General features: G+C 47.7%; 1 protein-coding gene across 7 annotated transcripts in view; it reads left to right on the plus strand.

Moving 5' to 3' along the window:
* The window catches only part of PCNT (pericentrin), a 145,949-nt gene that overhangs the window by 15,098 nt on the left and 116,775 nt on the right, over positions 1–14,076 (plus strand). For all 7 annotated transcript variants that reach the window (XM_049875076.1, XM_049875074.1, XM_049875081.1 and 4 more), the window contains 5 exons: positions 21–157; positions 2,130–2,241; positions 4,300–4,543; positions 4,855–4,942; positions 13,248–13,464. In XM_049875076.1, the coding sequence (XP_049731033.1) occupies positions 21–157; positions 2,130–2,241; positions 4,300–4,543; positions 4,855–4,942; positions 13,248–13,464 (798 nt within the window). The remainder of the gene's footprint in view (positions 1–20; positions 158–2,129; positions 2,242–4,299; positions 4,544–4,854; positions 4,943–13,247; positions 13,465–14,076) is intronic.

Below are 14,076 nucleotides of genomic sequence, written 5' to 3' on the forward strand. Positions count from 1 at the left end.
GGATCTCTACTGCTCTCTAGGTGCCCTCAAGGACCTGGAGACTCAGCACGAGGCAGCCCTCCAGCACTTACGGGAGGAGTTACAGTCTCAGCATTGCCAGCACTTAGAAGATTTGGAGCTGAAATGCACAGAAAAGGAAAAAGAAAAACAGCTCGAGGTAGCCAAAGCTTAACTCACGTTTAATTATTTGGTTTATTAGGGAGGTTTGAAAAGATTTTGGAACTGGGCCATTTCACCGTCTGTTACTAGATAGTACTAGTACTTCGGTCCTGAGTGTAATGACACCCCCAGCCCCTGGCAGACCTGGGAGATGAGCATTCAAGGACACAGATGCCAGCAGCCAGCCTATGTGCTGATTCAGCGATGACATTCACACTGGCGTTCAGAGAATGATGTCCTTTGCAAGCACCCAGGAGATGTTTCCCAAAATTCCAAACGTTGTACTGTAAGGCCCTGATCTCTGACCAGAGTTCAGGAAACAAGGAATTCTTAAGAGAAGTTGACCAGAGATATTTCTGCTGCCTTGTATTCAGAATGCTTTTCTAGTGAAAATACTAGATATTAAAATAGAACCATGCAATGCGCCCAGATCTGCACTTAGAGACCTTAGGTATTTTTGTTACCAAACCCACGAGTCAAACAAGGACCCAGGCATTCAGTCCAAGAAATCGAAAAGAAAAAAGAGTCTGGGCTGGATTCAGCGGTATGGTAGAAGCTCAGACTTGAAAAGACGCGTGTGGTTGGAACCCAGGAGGGACTGAGCGATGGATGCAGGGGTCTCCCTTCTCCCAGCTCTGGTGCTCTGCTGTTCATTTTCCTGTTGGCAGACATTTGGGATTTGTGCTGTTAAATCATGTGCTGCCCTGGACTCACTCGGACAGTTTTCAAATATATGTTCTCTAGTGAATTCCAGTGGGTGCTGTGAAGGAAACGGGTAATTTGACAGTGACTCAGATCCGCTTGGGTAGGATCCCTCGGAAGAGCGAACATTTGCAGGTGGTCATGGGTGAGGGTCTGGTACAAGCTCCAGGCTTGTGGCTACGCAGCCTCTCGTGCTTCTGGGCTCTGCTGTAGTGAGAGGGTGCCACAGGGCACACTCACCAGGGGCAGACACATGGGATGTGCTCACTGCAGGGGCAGACAATGGGGCATGCTCACTCCAGGGGCAGACACGGCACGCTCACACACTCACTTCAGGGGCAGACATGGGGCGCGCTCACTGCAGGGGCAGACAACGGGGCACGCTCACTGCAGGGGCAGACGTGGGGCATGCTCACACACTCCAGGGGCAGACACGGCACGCTCACACACTCACTGCAGGGGCAGACAACGGGGCACGCTAATAACTGCAGGGGCAGACATGGGGCGTGCTCACTCCAGGAGCAGACATGGGGCATGCTCACACACTCCAGGGGCAGACAAAGCACGCTCACACACTCACTGCAGGGGCAGACACCGGCCACGCTCACTCCAGGGGCAGACAGCTCACTCCAGGGGCAGACACGGGGTGCGCTCACTCCAGGGGCAGACATGGGGCACGCCCACACAAGGGGTGTGCCTGTGAGCCAGGAAGACTTACGAGCCTGTGTGACCATGTTGCCTCTGCACAGTCACACTTGTGTTTACATAGGGTGGGCCAGACTCACAGGCATTCAGGTGATGGTCTCCAGAGCCCATGAGGGTGGTGGTGCCGGCAGAGATTCGGACTGTGGGTGTGCGTGTGTGTGTGTGGGTGCAGGAGCCGCAGCATGCAGCTCAGCTGGTCATGTTTTCTAGACTCTCTTGACTGTAAGTTTCACTTTAAACAAACAAACCAACCCCAAATTGTTATTTTTTAAAGAGCTTTGCTGCTTGGAATAGTCAAGGGCGTCAGGGCACCCGAACCCCAGCCTTCTCTTGACTCTGTGTCTTGGAGGTTCTGCTGTCTCAAATCCTGATGCTTGAGTGGTTCTTGTTGCTGTTGTTGATGGTTGAAACCGTGGGTTTAAGATCTGAACCTTTATTCCACGTGTGTTCATTTCCATGGCTGTTATATGAGGGTGCCGAGCTATTCACCAGGGAGACAAGCACAAATACTATGTCACTGCTTCCCAGGCATTTCACCTAATGAGGCTTTTCTGTTTTAACAGTTAGAGCATCTTCAGGCATCGTACGAAGAGTTGAAGGCTCAGTCACAAGAGGAGATCAAGCGCCTATGGTCCCAGCTCGATTCTCTGAGAGCCAGCAGGCAGGGAGGGCAGGGTGAGGAGTTTTATTTTGACAGTTCAGATCCTCAAGAGTGGCGGTTGTGTCTTTCTAATTGTTGAGACACCAAATTGGAATTTTACTATTGTGGGATTGCCCTCCCCCTCACTGTGGAGCTCCTTTGAGGACCTCAGTCTTGCCCTGCTCCACATCATGGTGGTGTCTGTGCAGCCTCAGGACATGGTGGGTGGCAGGTGGCATGAAGGGAAAGAAACACAGATTGCATCAGGTCGGGCACAGCTAGGTGTGGCTCAGGTCCTGGACCATGAGATGGGGAGCTTCAGACAGGCAGAGCGTCTAAACCTCACCAGTAGGCTTACTGGGCAAGGGCTATTTGGAACAAGAGCAGCGTCAGGAGGCAGGGCGAGAGGTGAGGCAGCCTCTGCCAGTCATGTGTCTGTCCACCTTGGCTGCACCCTGCCCTGCGATAGCAGCTCCTGTTGGTGTCTTACCCTGTGGCTGTCTGTCACAGGAATGCTATGAGGGTAGAAGCTGGGATAGACCACAAACGGGGGCGGTGGGCGGGGAGAGCAGTAGGTTGTCAGCAGAGGCTGAGATGACCTAGGGGATACTGTCCACATGTTGTCTGAGTACTGTGGACCCTGCTGGGAGCTTCATCCTTGTGTTTGAGAACATTTGTGGGAACTTAGATTTGAAATCTCTGGGTGACCAGCCAGTTAAGTCCAAGTTATTTGAAAGCTAGCTGTCGGGGGACAGCCCCAGCAAGGAAAGACCCTCGCTGTGTGTCCTGGCAGATAATCCAAAGGACTGATGCATAGCCCTTTGCAGATTCATATGTTTATTCAGGGAAACTTACTTACACGGGCAAGCAGCTGCTCTCCAGTGGCGGCCAACTGGAGCATTTTCCGCAACCACCCAGCAAGGGACTCAAGCTTGTATACCATTCCAGCTGGGACCAAGGCTCGTCGCTTTCTCCCACGTCCTTGGGCAGTCAGTGTTCCCAGGGACTTCATGTCCAGGCCCAGATGTTTTCCTTCTTGTTGCTAAGGCATTCTTCGGCCTTGGCCACTGGCCCAGTCACGCCACTCCCGGCCTTGTACCTTAGCCTGAGTCCCTCCCGAATTCATCCCCAACATGCTTCAGGGAAGAGCAAAGCTGAGTCCATTAGGGAGGGAATGTGTATAGCTGAATAGTATTATGCTATACTAGCAATTAATTGTTGTAAACCAGCTGGCAGCACCCTACTGATCAAAATAGTCATGTTGAGTGACAAGCTGTCCCCTGGTCTATATTCGTCTTAAACTTAGTGGCTTAAAACAAGACCCCTTTGCTAGCTCACAGACCTGTGGGTCAGAAGCCTGAGATGGTGTGGCAGGGGTCTGCACTGTGGTCTCAGGGTGAAATCACGATGTCAGCCGGCTAAGTCCTTGCCTCCAGCCTATCCTAGAATCTGCTTCCAGTCTCATTCAGGCTGTTGGCCAAATTCAGTTCTGTGGGCTGGGACTGAGGCCCCATGTCTTTGAGGACTGTTGGCTGGAGGTCGCTGTCAGCTGCTGATGCCTTGAATCTCCCTGCATCCCCATCTTGCTACCAGCTGGAGGAGACACTCTGCTCCTACAGGGCTCCTATACATGGGGTTGAGCCCACCCGGCTCTCTCCTGTTTTAAGGCTGCGGTGCCATGGCCCACGTCACTCACAGGCTACATCATGCAGCTGATTTATGAGGGGCCCTCATTGCACTCACAGGTCCCAGGACTTGGGTGTAGAACCCCCGGGGCTGTTTTTGGAATTCTGCCCACCATATTCCAGGACCTGAGTTGTCGCTGGGTGCTATCAAGTTGACTCCAACTCATAGTGAACATAAGTGACAGGGTGGAACTGCTTCAGAGGGTCTTCTTGCTGTAATCTTTATGGGAGCAGATCACTAGGTCTTCCACAGAGCCGCTGGGTGGCTGGGTTTGAACTACCAACTTTCTGGTTAGCAGCCAAGTGCTTAACTATTGCACTGCCGGGTCTCCTTAGGGCCTGAAATAGCTGCTGATTTTTCACAAGTGTTTTGTGTTGAGATGATGACATGCTTTCATCCCATTGAAGAGTTAGACCAGCAACTCCTGGCTCCAGTGTCTCGCCTGGAAGAATTAGAACAGCTGAAGCGAGACTTTGAGCAACGGCAGCAGAGAGAGAAAACCGAACACGAGGCCGATCTGGAGCAGTTGAGGATTTATTTTGAAAAGAAATTAAGGGATGCGGAAAAAAACTACCAGGAAGATCTCACCTTGCTACAGCAACGGCTGCAGGAGGTGAAGGAAGATTCTTTTCTGGAATATGCAGAAATCAGGTAAATGAAATGATTTTTCATCTTAAATATGTGTTTGAAATATGGGAACTTTGAACTGAATTCAGATCTCTTTTTGTGTGTGTGTGTGATCTCATGCCATTTGAGACCACCAATAGCCTTTGATTTTATGTTTATGTAGAAATGATTTTCTTTATTTGGGACTTGAAGCAAAGATGAAATTAAATGGGGTCTGAGTCTCTGACCCATGTGACCGAGACTCCAGTTTCTCTGCATCTCACTTTGGGGCAGAGTGGAGTTCAGAATGGAAAAGTGAGGTACGCAAAGTGCTTAACTCATGTTTTCTTTCTTAGCCCGTCCAGTACGTTTTTAGAAGAGACAGCTGAGAAGGAAAGGAAAGAACACCTTGACCAACTTAAGCTTCAACTTGAGCAACACGAGGTAATGGGCTGTTTTTTAATCAATTAAGAAAAGATTGAGTTTTATTACTCTCAGGTTTAAAATGTGGATTTCATCCTTTTTACCCATCAAGTAGAAAAAGGCTTGCTTTTCTATCTTGCATATACCTCTGATGATTAGCACATTGCGTTGTCACCGGTTTGTGTATTTGCTGGGAGACAGCTTCTCTAGGACGTCAGTCAGAAAGTGGAATTGGTGGTCCTGCTTCTCCGCCTGCACCCTGCACTGCCGGCCATCAGACTTTATGCTACTTTGTCCTTGAGTTGCTTCTTGATAAGTCAGTGCCATCCAAGCAGAGTTCTCTGTGACAATAATCAACTTCTCTTTCTGAGCTGTCCACTATGGTGGCAGCAATGCATGTGGCTGTTGAGCCTGTGAGATGCGGTTGGTACCACTGAGGAGCTAAAGCCTTGATTTTATTTCATTGTCATTAATTAGAATGTCAGTTGCCGTGCTTGTCTAGTGGCTGCCATGCTGGACAGCGCAGTTCCTGTGTGACGTGGTGACCTTTCCCTGGCATTGAGGACAGATGTGCTACCTGGGGGTATAAGCACCATCTTGATTTTACATATCTGCTGTCATTGGCCATTTAGGTTGTTTTCAGTTTTCCATTGATAATATCTATCTGTCTTGTGAATATCTGGTTATTTCTGAGGGACAAATTCCTAGGTCTGTGATTTTGCCTTTCCCAGGATTGCTCCCTGAGCTGGGCTGGATCTGCCTGAGGCCTGTGCCGCTAGAGCTCTGGGCCCTGAATGGAGCAGCTGCTGTGGCCACAGGCTGGGCCGGGTGTTTTGGTCTTTAGTTTTATTTCTTAATTATCATATAGTAAAATGGACCCTTTTTTTGGTGTACACTTGTATGAACTCTAGCGTACGCATAGATTCTTGTAACCACCACAGTCAGGATACAGAACAGCCCCACAGCCCACCACCTGCCTGCCTACTGTCTGTCTGTAGTCACCCCTCCACCTGCTTGTAACCCCCTGGTGACGACTCATCTGTTCTCCGTCACTGTACTTTTTTTTTTTTTTTGAGAAAGCCACATAAATGGAATCATATGGCATGGAGACTTTTGAGATTGTCTTCTTTTACTCAACATAATTACTATATTCACCAAAATTGCCGAATGTAACCATAGTTAGTTCCTTTTGTCTTGTATTCTGCAACTTTGCTGAATTCACTTACTAGTTTCTAAGAGTAATTTTTAAAGAAATTTTTATTGTGCTTTAAGTAAAAGTTTACAAATCAAGTCAGTCACTCACACAGAAACTTATATGTACCTTGCTACATACTCCCAGTTGCTCTCCCCCTAATGAGACAGCCCGCACCCTCCCTCCACTCTCTCTTTTCGTGTCCATTTTGCCAGCTTCTAATCCCCTCCACCCTCTCATCTCCCCTCCGGGCAGGAGATGCCAACATAGTCTCAGGTGTCCACCTGATCCAAGAAGCACACTCCTCATCAGCATCCCTTTCCAACCCATTGTCCAGTCCAATCCCTGTTTGAAGAGTTGGCTTCGGAAATGGGTCCCGTCCTGGGCCAACAGAAGGTCTGGGGGCCCTGACCACTGGGGTCCTTCTAGTCTCAGTCAGACCATTAAGTCTGGTCTTTTTATGAGAATTTGGGGTCTGCATCCAACTGCTCTCCCGCTCCCTCAGGGGTTCTCTGTTGTGTTCCCTGTCAGGGCAGTCATGGGTTGTAGCCAGGCACCATCTAGTTCTTCTGGTCTCAGGCTGATGTAGTCTCTGGTTTATGTGGCCCTTTCTGTCTCTTGGGCTCATAGTTATCGTGTGACCTTGGTGTTCTTTATTCTCCTTTGATCCAGGTGGGTTGAGACCAATTGGTGCATCTTAGATGGCCGCTTGCTAGCGTTTAAGACCCCAGACGCCAGTCTCCAAGGTGGGATGCAGAATGTTTTCTTAATAGATTTTATTCTGCCAGTTGACTTAGATGTCCCCTGAAACTGTGGTCCCCAAGCTCCCACCTCTGCTATGCTGGCCTTCGAAGCATTCAGTTTATTCAGGAAACTTCTGTGCTTTTGGTTTAGTCCAGTTTTGTTGACCTCTCCTGTATTGCATGTTGTCTTTCCCTTCACCTAAAGTAGTTCTTATCTACTGTCTATTTAGTGAATACCCCTTTCCCACCCTCCCTCCCTCCCTCCTCTCGTAACCACAAAAGAATATTTTTTTCTGTGCTTAAACTATTTCTCAAGTTCTTATAATAGTGTTCTTATACAATATTTGCCTTTTGCAACTGACTAATTTCACTCAGCATAATGCCTTCCAGGTTCCTCCATGTTATGAAATGTTTCACAGATTCCTCACTGTTCTTTATCGATGCATAGTGTTCCATTGTGTGAATATACCTTAATTTATTTGTCCATTCATCCGTTGATGGGTTGCTTCCATCTTGTTGCTGTTGTAAACAGTGCTGCAGTGAACATGGGTGTGTATATATCTGTTCGTGTAAAGGCTCTTATTTCTCTAGGATATATTCCAAGGAGTGGGATTGCTGGGTCCTATGGTAGTTCTATTTCTAGCTTTTGAAGGAAGCGCCAAATCGATTTCCAAAGTGGTTATACTATTTAACATTCCCACCAGCAGTGTATAAGTGTTCCAGTCTCTCCACAGCCTCTCCAACATTTACTGTTTTGTGTTTTTTGGATTAATGCCGACCTTGTTGGAGTGAAATGAAATCTCATTGTAGTTCTGATTTGCATTTTTTTTTTTTTTAATGGCTAATGATCGTGGGCATTTCCTCATATATCTGTTAGCTACCTGAATGTCTTCTTTAGTGAAGTGTCTGTTCATATCTTTTGTCCATTTTTTAATTGGGTTATTTGTCTTTTTGTAGTTGAGTTTTTGCAGTATCATGTAAATTCTAGAGATCAGGCGCTGATCAGAAATGTCATAGTTAAAAACTCTTTCCCAGTCTTTAGGTAATGTTTTTACTCTTTTGGTGAAGTCTTTGGATGAGCATAGGTGTTTGATTTGTAGGAGCTCCCAGTTATCTGGTCTTTCTTCTGGTGTTTGTGCTTTGCTAGTAATGTTTTGTATACTCTTTATGCCATGTATTAGGGGTCCTGACGTCCCTATTTTTTCTTCCATGATCTTTATCGTTTTAGATTTTATAGTTAGGTGTTTGATCCATTTTGAACTTGTTTTTGTGCATGGAGTGAGGTATGGGTCTTGTTTCATTTTTTTGCGGATGGATATCCAGTTATGCCAGCACCATTTGTTAAAAAGACTGTCCTTTCCCCATTTAACTGTTTTGGGGCCTTTGTCAAATATCAGCTGCTCATATGTGGATGGATTTATGTCTGGATTCTCAATTCTGTTCCATTGGTCCATGTATCTGTTGTTGTACCAGTACCAGGCTGTTTTGACTACTGTGGTGGTATAATAGGTTCTAAAATTAGGTAAAGTGAGGCCTCCCACTTTGTTCTTCCTTTTCGGTAATGCTTTACTTATCTGGGGCTTCTTTCCCTTCCATATGAAGTTGGTGATTTGTTTCTCCATCTCATTAAAAAATGTCACTGGAATTTCGATCGGAATTGCATTGTATCTATCGATGGCTTTTGGTAGAATAGACATTTTTACAGTGTTAAGCCTTCCTATCCATGAGCAGGGTATGTTTTTCCACTTGCGTAGGTCTCTTTTGATTTCTTGCAGAAGTGTTTTGTAGTTTTCTTTGTATAAGTCTTTTACAGCCCTGGTAAGATTTATTCCTAAGTATTTTATCTTCTTGGGGCTGCTGTAAATGGTATTGATTTGGTAATTTCCTATTCGATGTTCTTTTTGTTGGTGTAGAGGAATCCAACTGATTTTTGTATGTTTATCTTGTATCCCGATACTCTGCTGAACTCTTCTGTTAGTTTCAGTAGTTTTCTGGAGGATTCCTTAGGGTTTTCTGTGTATAAGATCACGTCACCTGCAAATGCAGATACTTTTACTCCTTTCTTGCCAGTCTGGATGCCCTTTATTTCTTTAGCCTAATTGCTCTGGCTAGGACCTCCAACACAATGTCGAATAAGAGTGGTGATAAAAGGGATCCTTGTCTGGTTCCTGATCTAAAAGTATTTTTTGTAGGTTCTTTTGAAATTTTCTACGTAGACAATCGTGTCATCTGCAAATAGGGACTGCTTTATTTCTTCCTTTCTGATCTTTGTGCCTTTTATTTCCTTTCCTTTTCGTATTGCACAGAGTAGAACCTCCAGTTGTATATGTTGAATAAAAGTGGTGAAAGTGGACATCCTTGCCCTGTTCCTGATTTTAGGAGGAAAGTTTAACTGTCAAGTATAAACTGCAGGCTTTAGTAGATGCTTTTCATAAAATTGAGAACATTGCTGTTCCTGTTTTCTGAGAGTTTTTATCGTGAATGGGTATTGAATTTTGTCAGATGCCTTTTTTGCGTCTATTGATTTGATTGTGTGTGTGTGTGTGTTTTGTTTTTCTTTAGCCTGTTGATATGGTATATTGATTGATTTTTAAATATTGAACCAGCCTTGCATCCTGGAATAAACCCCACTTGGCCGTGGTGTATAATACTTTTCATATATTGCTTAATTATATTTGCCGATATTCTGTTGAGGATTTTTCCACCTATATTCGTGAGGGATATTGGCTTGTAGTTTTCTTTTTTTTCTTCTTTCTCTGCCTTTGTCAGGGCAATACAAGCTTCATAAAACAAATTGGGAAGATCCCCTCCTATTTTCTTGGAGAGATTGTGTAGAATTAGTGTTAATTCTTCTTTAAATGCCAGGTAGAATTCCCCTGTGTAACCATCTGGGCCTAGAGATTTGTTTTTTAAGATATCTTAAATTATAAGTTCAATTTCCTTAATAGTAACAGGACTGTTCAAAATATTCGTTTCATATTGAATGAATTGTAGTTTTAATTTACATTTCCCTAATGGAAGGAAAGTACCTCTATCTAGCAAGACTGACATGGGAAAAAGAGAGAAGGTACAACTTATTAGCATCAAGAATGAGCAAGGAGTTATCATTACAGGCCCCACAGGTATTAAAGAGACAATAAGGGAATACCGTGAATTACCCTTAGCTCATAAATTCAACACTTTAGATGAAATGCACCTATTCTTCAAATGCACAAACCGTCAAAACTAACCCAAGATGAAGTTGCTAACCAGAATAGTTCTATAACTATTAAAAACATTGAACTTTTAGTTAAAAACCTCCCAAAAAGAAATTTCTAGGCCCAGATGATTTCCCTGGTGTATGCTACCAAACGTTTAAAGGAAACAGGACATGATCCTCTATATTCTCTTCCAGAAAATAGCAGCGACACACTCCCTGGGCTTCAAAGGAGCAGGCTCTGCCCCTTGATTCCTCTGTGGCTGCATTTGACACCCACACTTTGCCTCGTGCTGCCCTCCTCCACAAATTGTTTGACGGTTCATTGATGGTATCTTTTTTCCTCTTATGTTTATAAATTTAATTTTTTCCAATAATTTTATTCATATTTCAGGAAGGAGGGGAGGTAAAAATGGTGGATTGTATATGTATTTAGTCAAAAGTCCAGCATGTGTGTTTAAAATTTTGGCAGGCCTCCAGTAGACTGAGTCCAGTACAACTAGATGGTGCCCAGCTACCACCACTGACTGCTCTGACAGGGATCATGATAGAGGGTTCCGGACAGAGCTGGAGAAAAATGTAGAATAAAATTCTAACTCAGAAAGAAAGATCAGACTTGCTGGCCTGACAGAGACTAGAGAAACCCTGAGAGTGTAGCTGCCAGGCACCGTTTCATCTCAGTAATGAGGTCACTCCTGAGGTTCACCCTTCAGCCAAAGATTGAACAGGCCCAGGGAACAAAACAAGACTAAAAGGATTTACCAGCCCTGGGGCAGGGACTGGAAGGCAGGAGGGAACAGGAAAGCTGGTAATAGGGAACCCAGGGTTGAGAAGGGAGCGTGTTCACACGTTGTGGGGTTGTTAACCAGTGTCATTGAACAATGTGTGTACTAACTGATGAGAAACTAGTTTGTTCTGTAAACCTTCATCCAAAGTCCAATAATAAAAAAACAAAATTTTGACGGGCCTGACTGCTCCCCCACAGCTGTTCTGGCTGGTGTCCGCCCTCTGCCCCCCAGCCATCTGTGGACCCTGTGCCCCCCCCAGCCGTCTGTGGACCCCATGCGTCCCTAAGCCATCTGTGGACCCTGTGCCCCCCCCAGCCGTCTGTGGACCCCATGCGTCCCTAAGCCATCTGTGGACCCTGTGCCCCCCCCAGCCGTCTGTGGACCCCATGCGTCCCTAAGCCATCTGCGGACCCTGTGCCCCCCCCAGCTGTCTGCAGACCCGCTTGGGCCCCACCTATGTGGTGTCACTAGGGTACGTGTTCCACATTGGGTGGATGGCAGGTGCTTTGTCTTAGTTTGTGTCTCTTCGATTATCGATGTGGTTGAGTATCTTTTTCACTTGTTTATCCACCATATTTCTGTTTTTGTGGTCTGTCTTGGGTCTCTTTGCCGTTTGGTATTGCGCTATTGGTGAGGGTTTATTCTCTGGCGCAGTGTTGCCGTTTTCTCTTTGATTTCAGCAGTCTCCCACTCTGCCTACCTTCAGCCTGGTTGTGGGCTAGTGCTCAGAACCCGGTGGTTGGCGTTTCCTTGTTGGATTTGCCATCCTTTTTTCTGGCATTGGTACGGGAGTCTGGTGCTACGAATCTTTTGCCGCCACTTCACCCCCTTCTTCTCAGCTCTTTGTCCCCATTCTCAGCACGACAGTATTGTCCTCTGGTTCTTTTAAAATTTCATTTTTTATTTTGTTAATCCATCTGGAACTTAGTTTTGCTGGGGGTTGGGAGGAGGAAGAAGGGGAGGGAGGTGGTGAGGACAGGCAAACAGTGGCTGACTACCCGGGCTAGTGGTCATCCAGCACCTCTAGGAAGGCCCTCCCAGCACCCTGTGCGTGTATTTGGTCCCGGGCCTCTTTGTGAGCACAGCGAGTGTCCATAGGGGGTGTTCACAGCAGGTGTCTGGGGCGGGTGCTCATGGTGGGTGTCTGGGGTGTGCATTCATAGTTGGAGTCCACGAGCAGGTGTTTACCGTTGGCATCCATGATGGGCATCCACAGCTGGTGTCCACTGTGGGTATCTAGGATGGGCATCCGTCATTGGTGTCCACAGTGGGCATCCAGGGTGGGTGTCTGGGGCAGGCATCTACACAGGTGTCTAGGGCGGGTGTCCACAGTGGGCATCCAGTGCAGGCGTCTGGGGCAGGCACTCACACAGGTGTCTGGGGTAGGTGTCCACGGTGGGCATCCAGGGCACATGTGTGGGGCTGGCATCCACACAGGTGTCTGGGGTGGGTGTCCACACAGGCATCAGTTGGGCAGCCGGGGCAGGCTTCCATGGGGGATGGCCACTCAGGTGTCCATGGTGGGTGTCCATGGGAAGTGTCCTCAGCGAGTGTCCAGGGCAGGCATCTGGGGTGTGGCAACTGGGCTGCATGTCTCTTCCACTGCCCACACAGTTGCTGATAAAGTCTGGTTTTGTGATCTCTGAGTGAGCCAGGCAAGGGCATGGAGGAGGGCGAGTATACAAGGGTGCTGGACTGGCCTCACTTGGGGCTGTCCAGGACCCTGTCTTTGTGCATCGCCCCGTGGACAGTGAGGAGACCTCGTCTGAGGAGGAGGCACAGGGAATTGGGTATAGCCCAGTACTGTGGTCCCTGTGGGCTGCGTGCGGTGTGAGCCTGAGGAAAGGGTGGGGGTGCTGTAGCCTGGGCCTTGGGTAGAGCTGCTGGGGCATGGGTCTGGCCTTAATGGCAGCTTGGTACACTGGTGAGATATGAAGTTGGTGCAGGACCAAGGAGCCCATGTGGGAGAGGGAGCTCAAGCTTGAAATGTGAGCTTGGGGTCATCATGTGGGAATGACACCAGGTCACTGGGGAACTAGAGGGAAAAGGGCTGCATCCCCCACCCCCAAGATATGGCCTCACGGTGACCAGAGGACCTCGATGAGAGCCCCACTATGGACTCACCAGGGGGATGGGCCTCAATGAAAGCGTCACCATGGATGCTCCAAGGGCAACGGTTGTTTTTTCTTCATAGCACATTAGGCATATGGGGCCTAGTGCCCTGTGGTCTGTCCCACTCCATCCCTTTGAAATTGCGTCTCTGCCTCCCTGAAAGCAGTGCTACCCACAGTTGACATGGCCTCCCCTGAAAGCTGACACTGTGGCAGGGGCTGCCACAGCGTGCGTGTGTGGCCGTGTTCAGGTGTGTCTCTGCTAACAAGAGGAGGTGTTCTTTGTGCTTTCACAGGAGAGCTTGATGTGTCTGCAGGCAGAGCTGGAAGAAAAGCACAGGCAGGAGTTGGAAGTGCTGAAGTCCTCTCTTGAAATTCAGCATGAGGAGGAGGTGATGAAGGTCAAGATGGACCTCGCGGACAAGCACTTTGCTGAGACCCAGGTGTGGAAGAGGGAGCAGTGCCTGGAGCTTGAACGGCTCCGGGCCACACTCTCAGGAGAGCATGTCCAAGGTACGTTCCCCTGACACCCAGCTCCTCCTGGTCCCCTTGCCCCACCTCCCCAGCACAACAGCCCCGTGTTCCCAGCCCCCTGGCCTCCTTTTCCAGCCCCAGGACTGCAGAAGGAATGTTTTGGGGGGAAGGCTTGGGCTTCAGTCACTGATGGGACTTCTCGTCAGTGAGACTACTTAAAGTTACCTAAAAAAAAACAAAAACCCGTCGCAGTTGAGCCGATCCCAACTCATAGCGACCCTAGGACAGAGTAGAACTGCCCCATAGGGTTTTCAAAGAGCAGCTGGTGGATTTGAATGCTGACCTTTTAGTTAGCATCTGAGCTCTTAACCACAGTGCCACCAGAGCAGTGGTCACCGAAGGCTACCACTAAGGAGCCCTGGTGGCCCAGCAGTTAAGTGCTTGACTGTTAACCACAAGGTTAGCGGTTCAGACTGCTACGCGGGAGAAAGACCTGGGGGTCTGCTCCCATAAAGATCACAGCCTAGGAAACCCTATGGGACAGTTCTGCTCTGTCCTGTAGGGTTGCTATGAGTTGAAATCGACTAGACAGCACACAGCAATGATGAGGCTGGCATTGCTGGGGGTCTTGGTGGCGTGCACTCACAGTGA

This window comes from Elephas maximus, chromosome 2 (genome assembly GCF_024166365.1).
Source record: "Elephas maximus indicus isolate mEleMax1 chromosome 2, mEleMax1 primary haplotype, whole genome shotgun sequence".
Taxonomy (NCBI): domain Eukaryota; kingdom Metazoa; phylum Chordata; class Mammalia; order Proboscidea; family Elephantidae; genus Elephas; species Elephas maximus.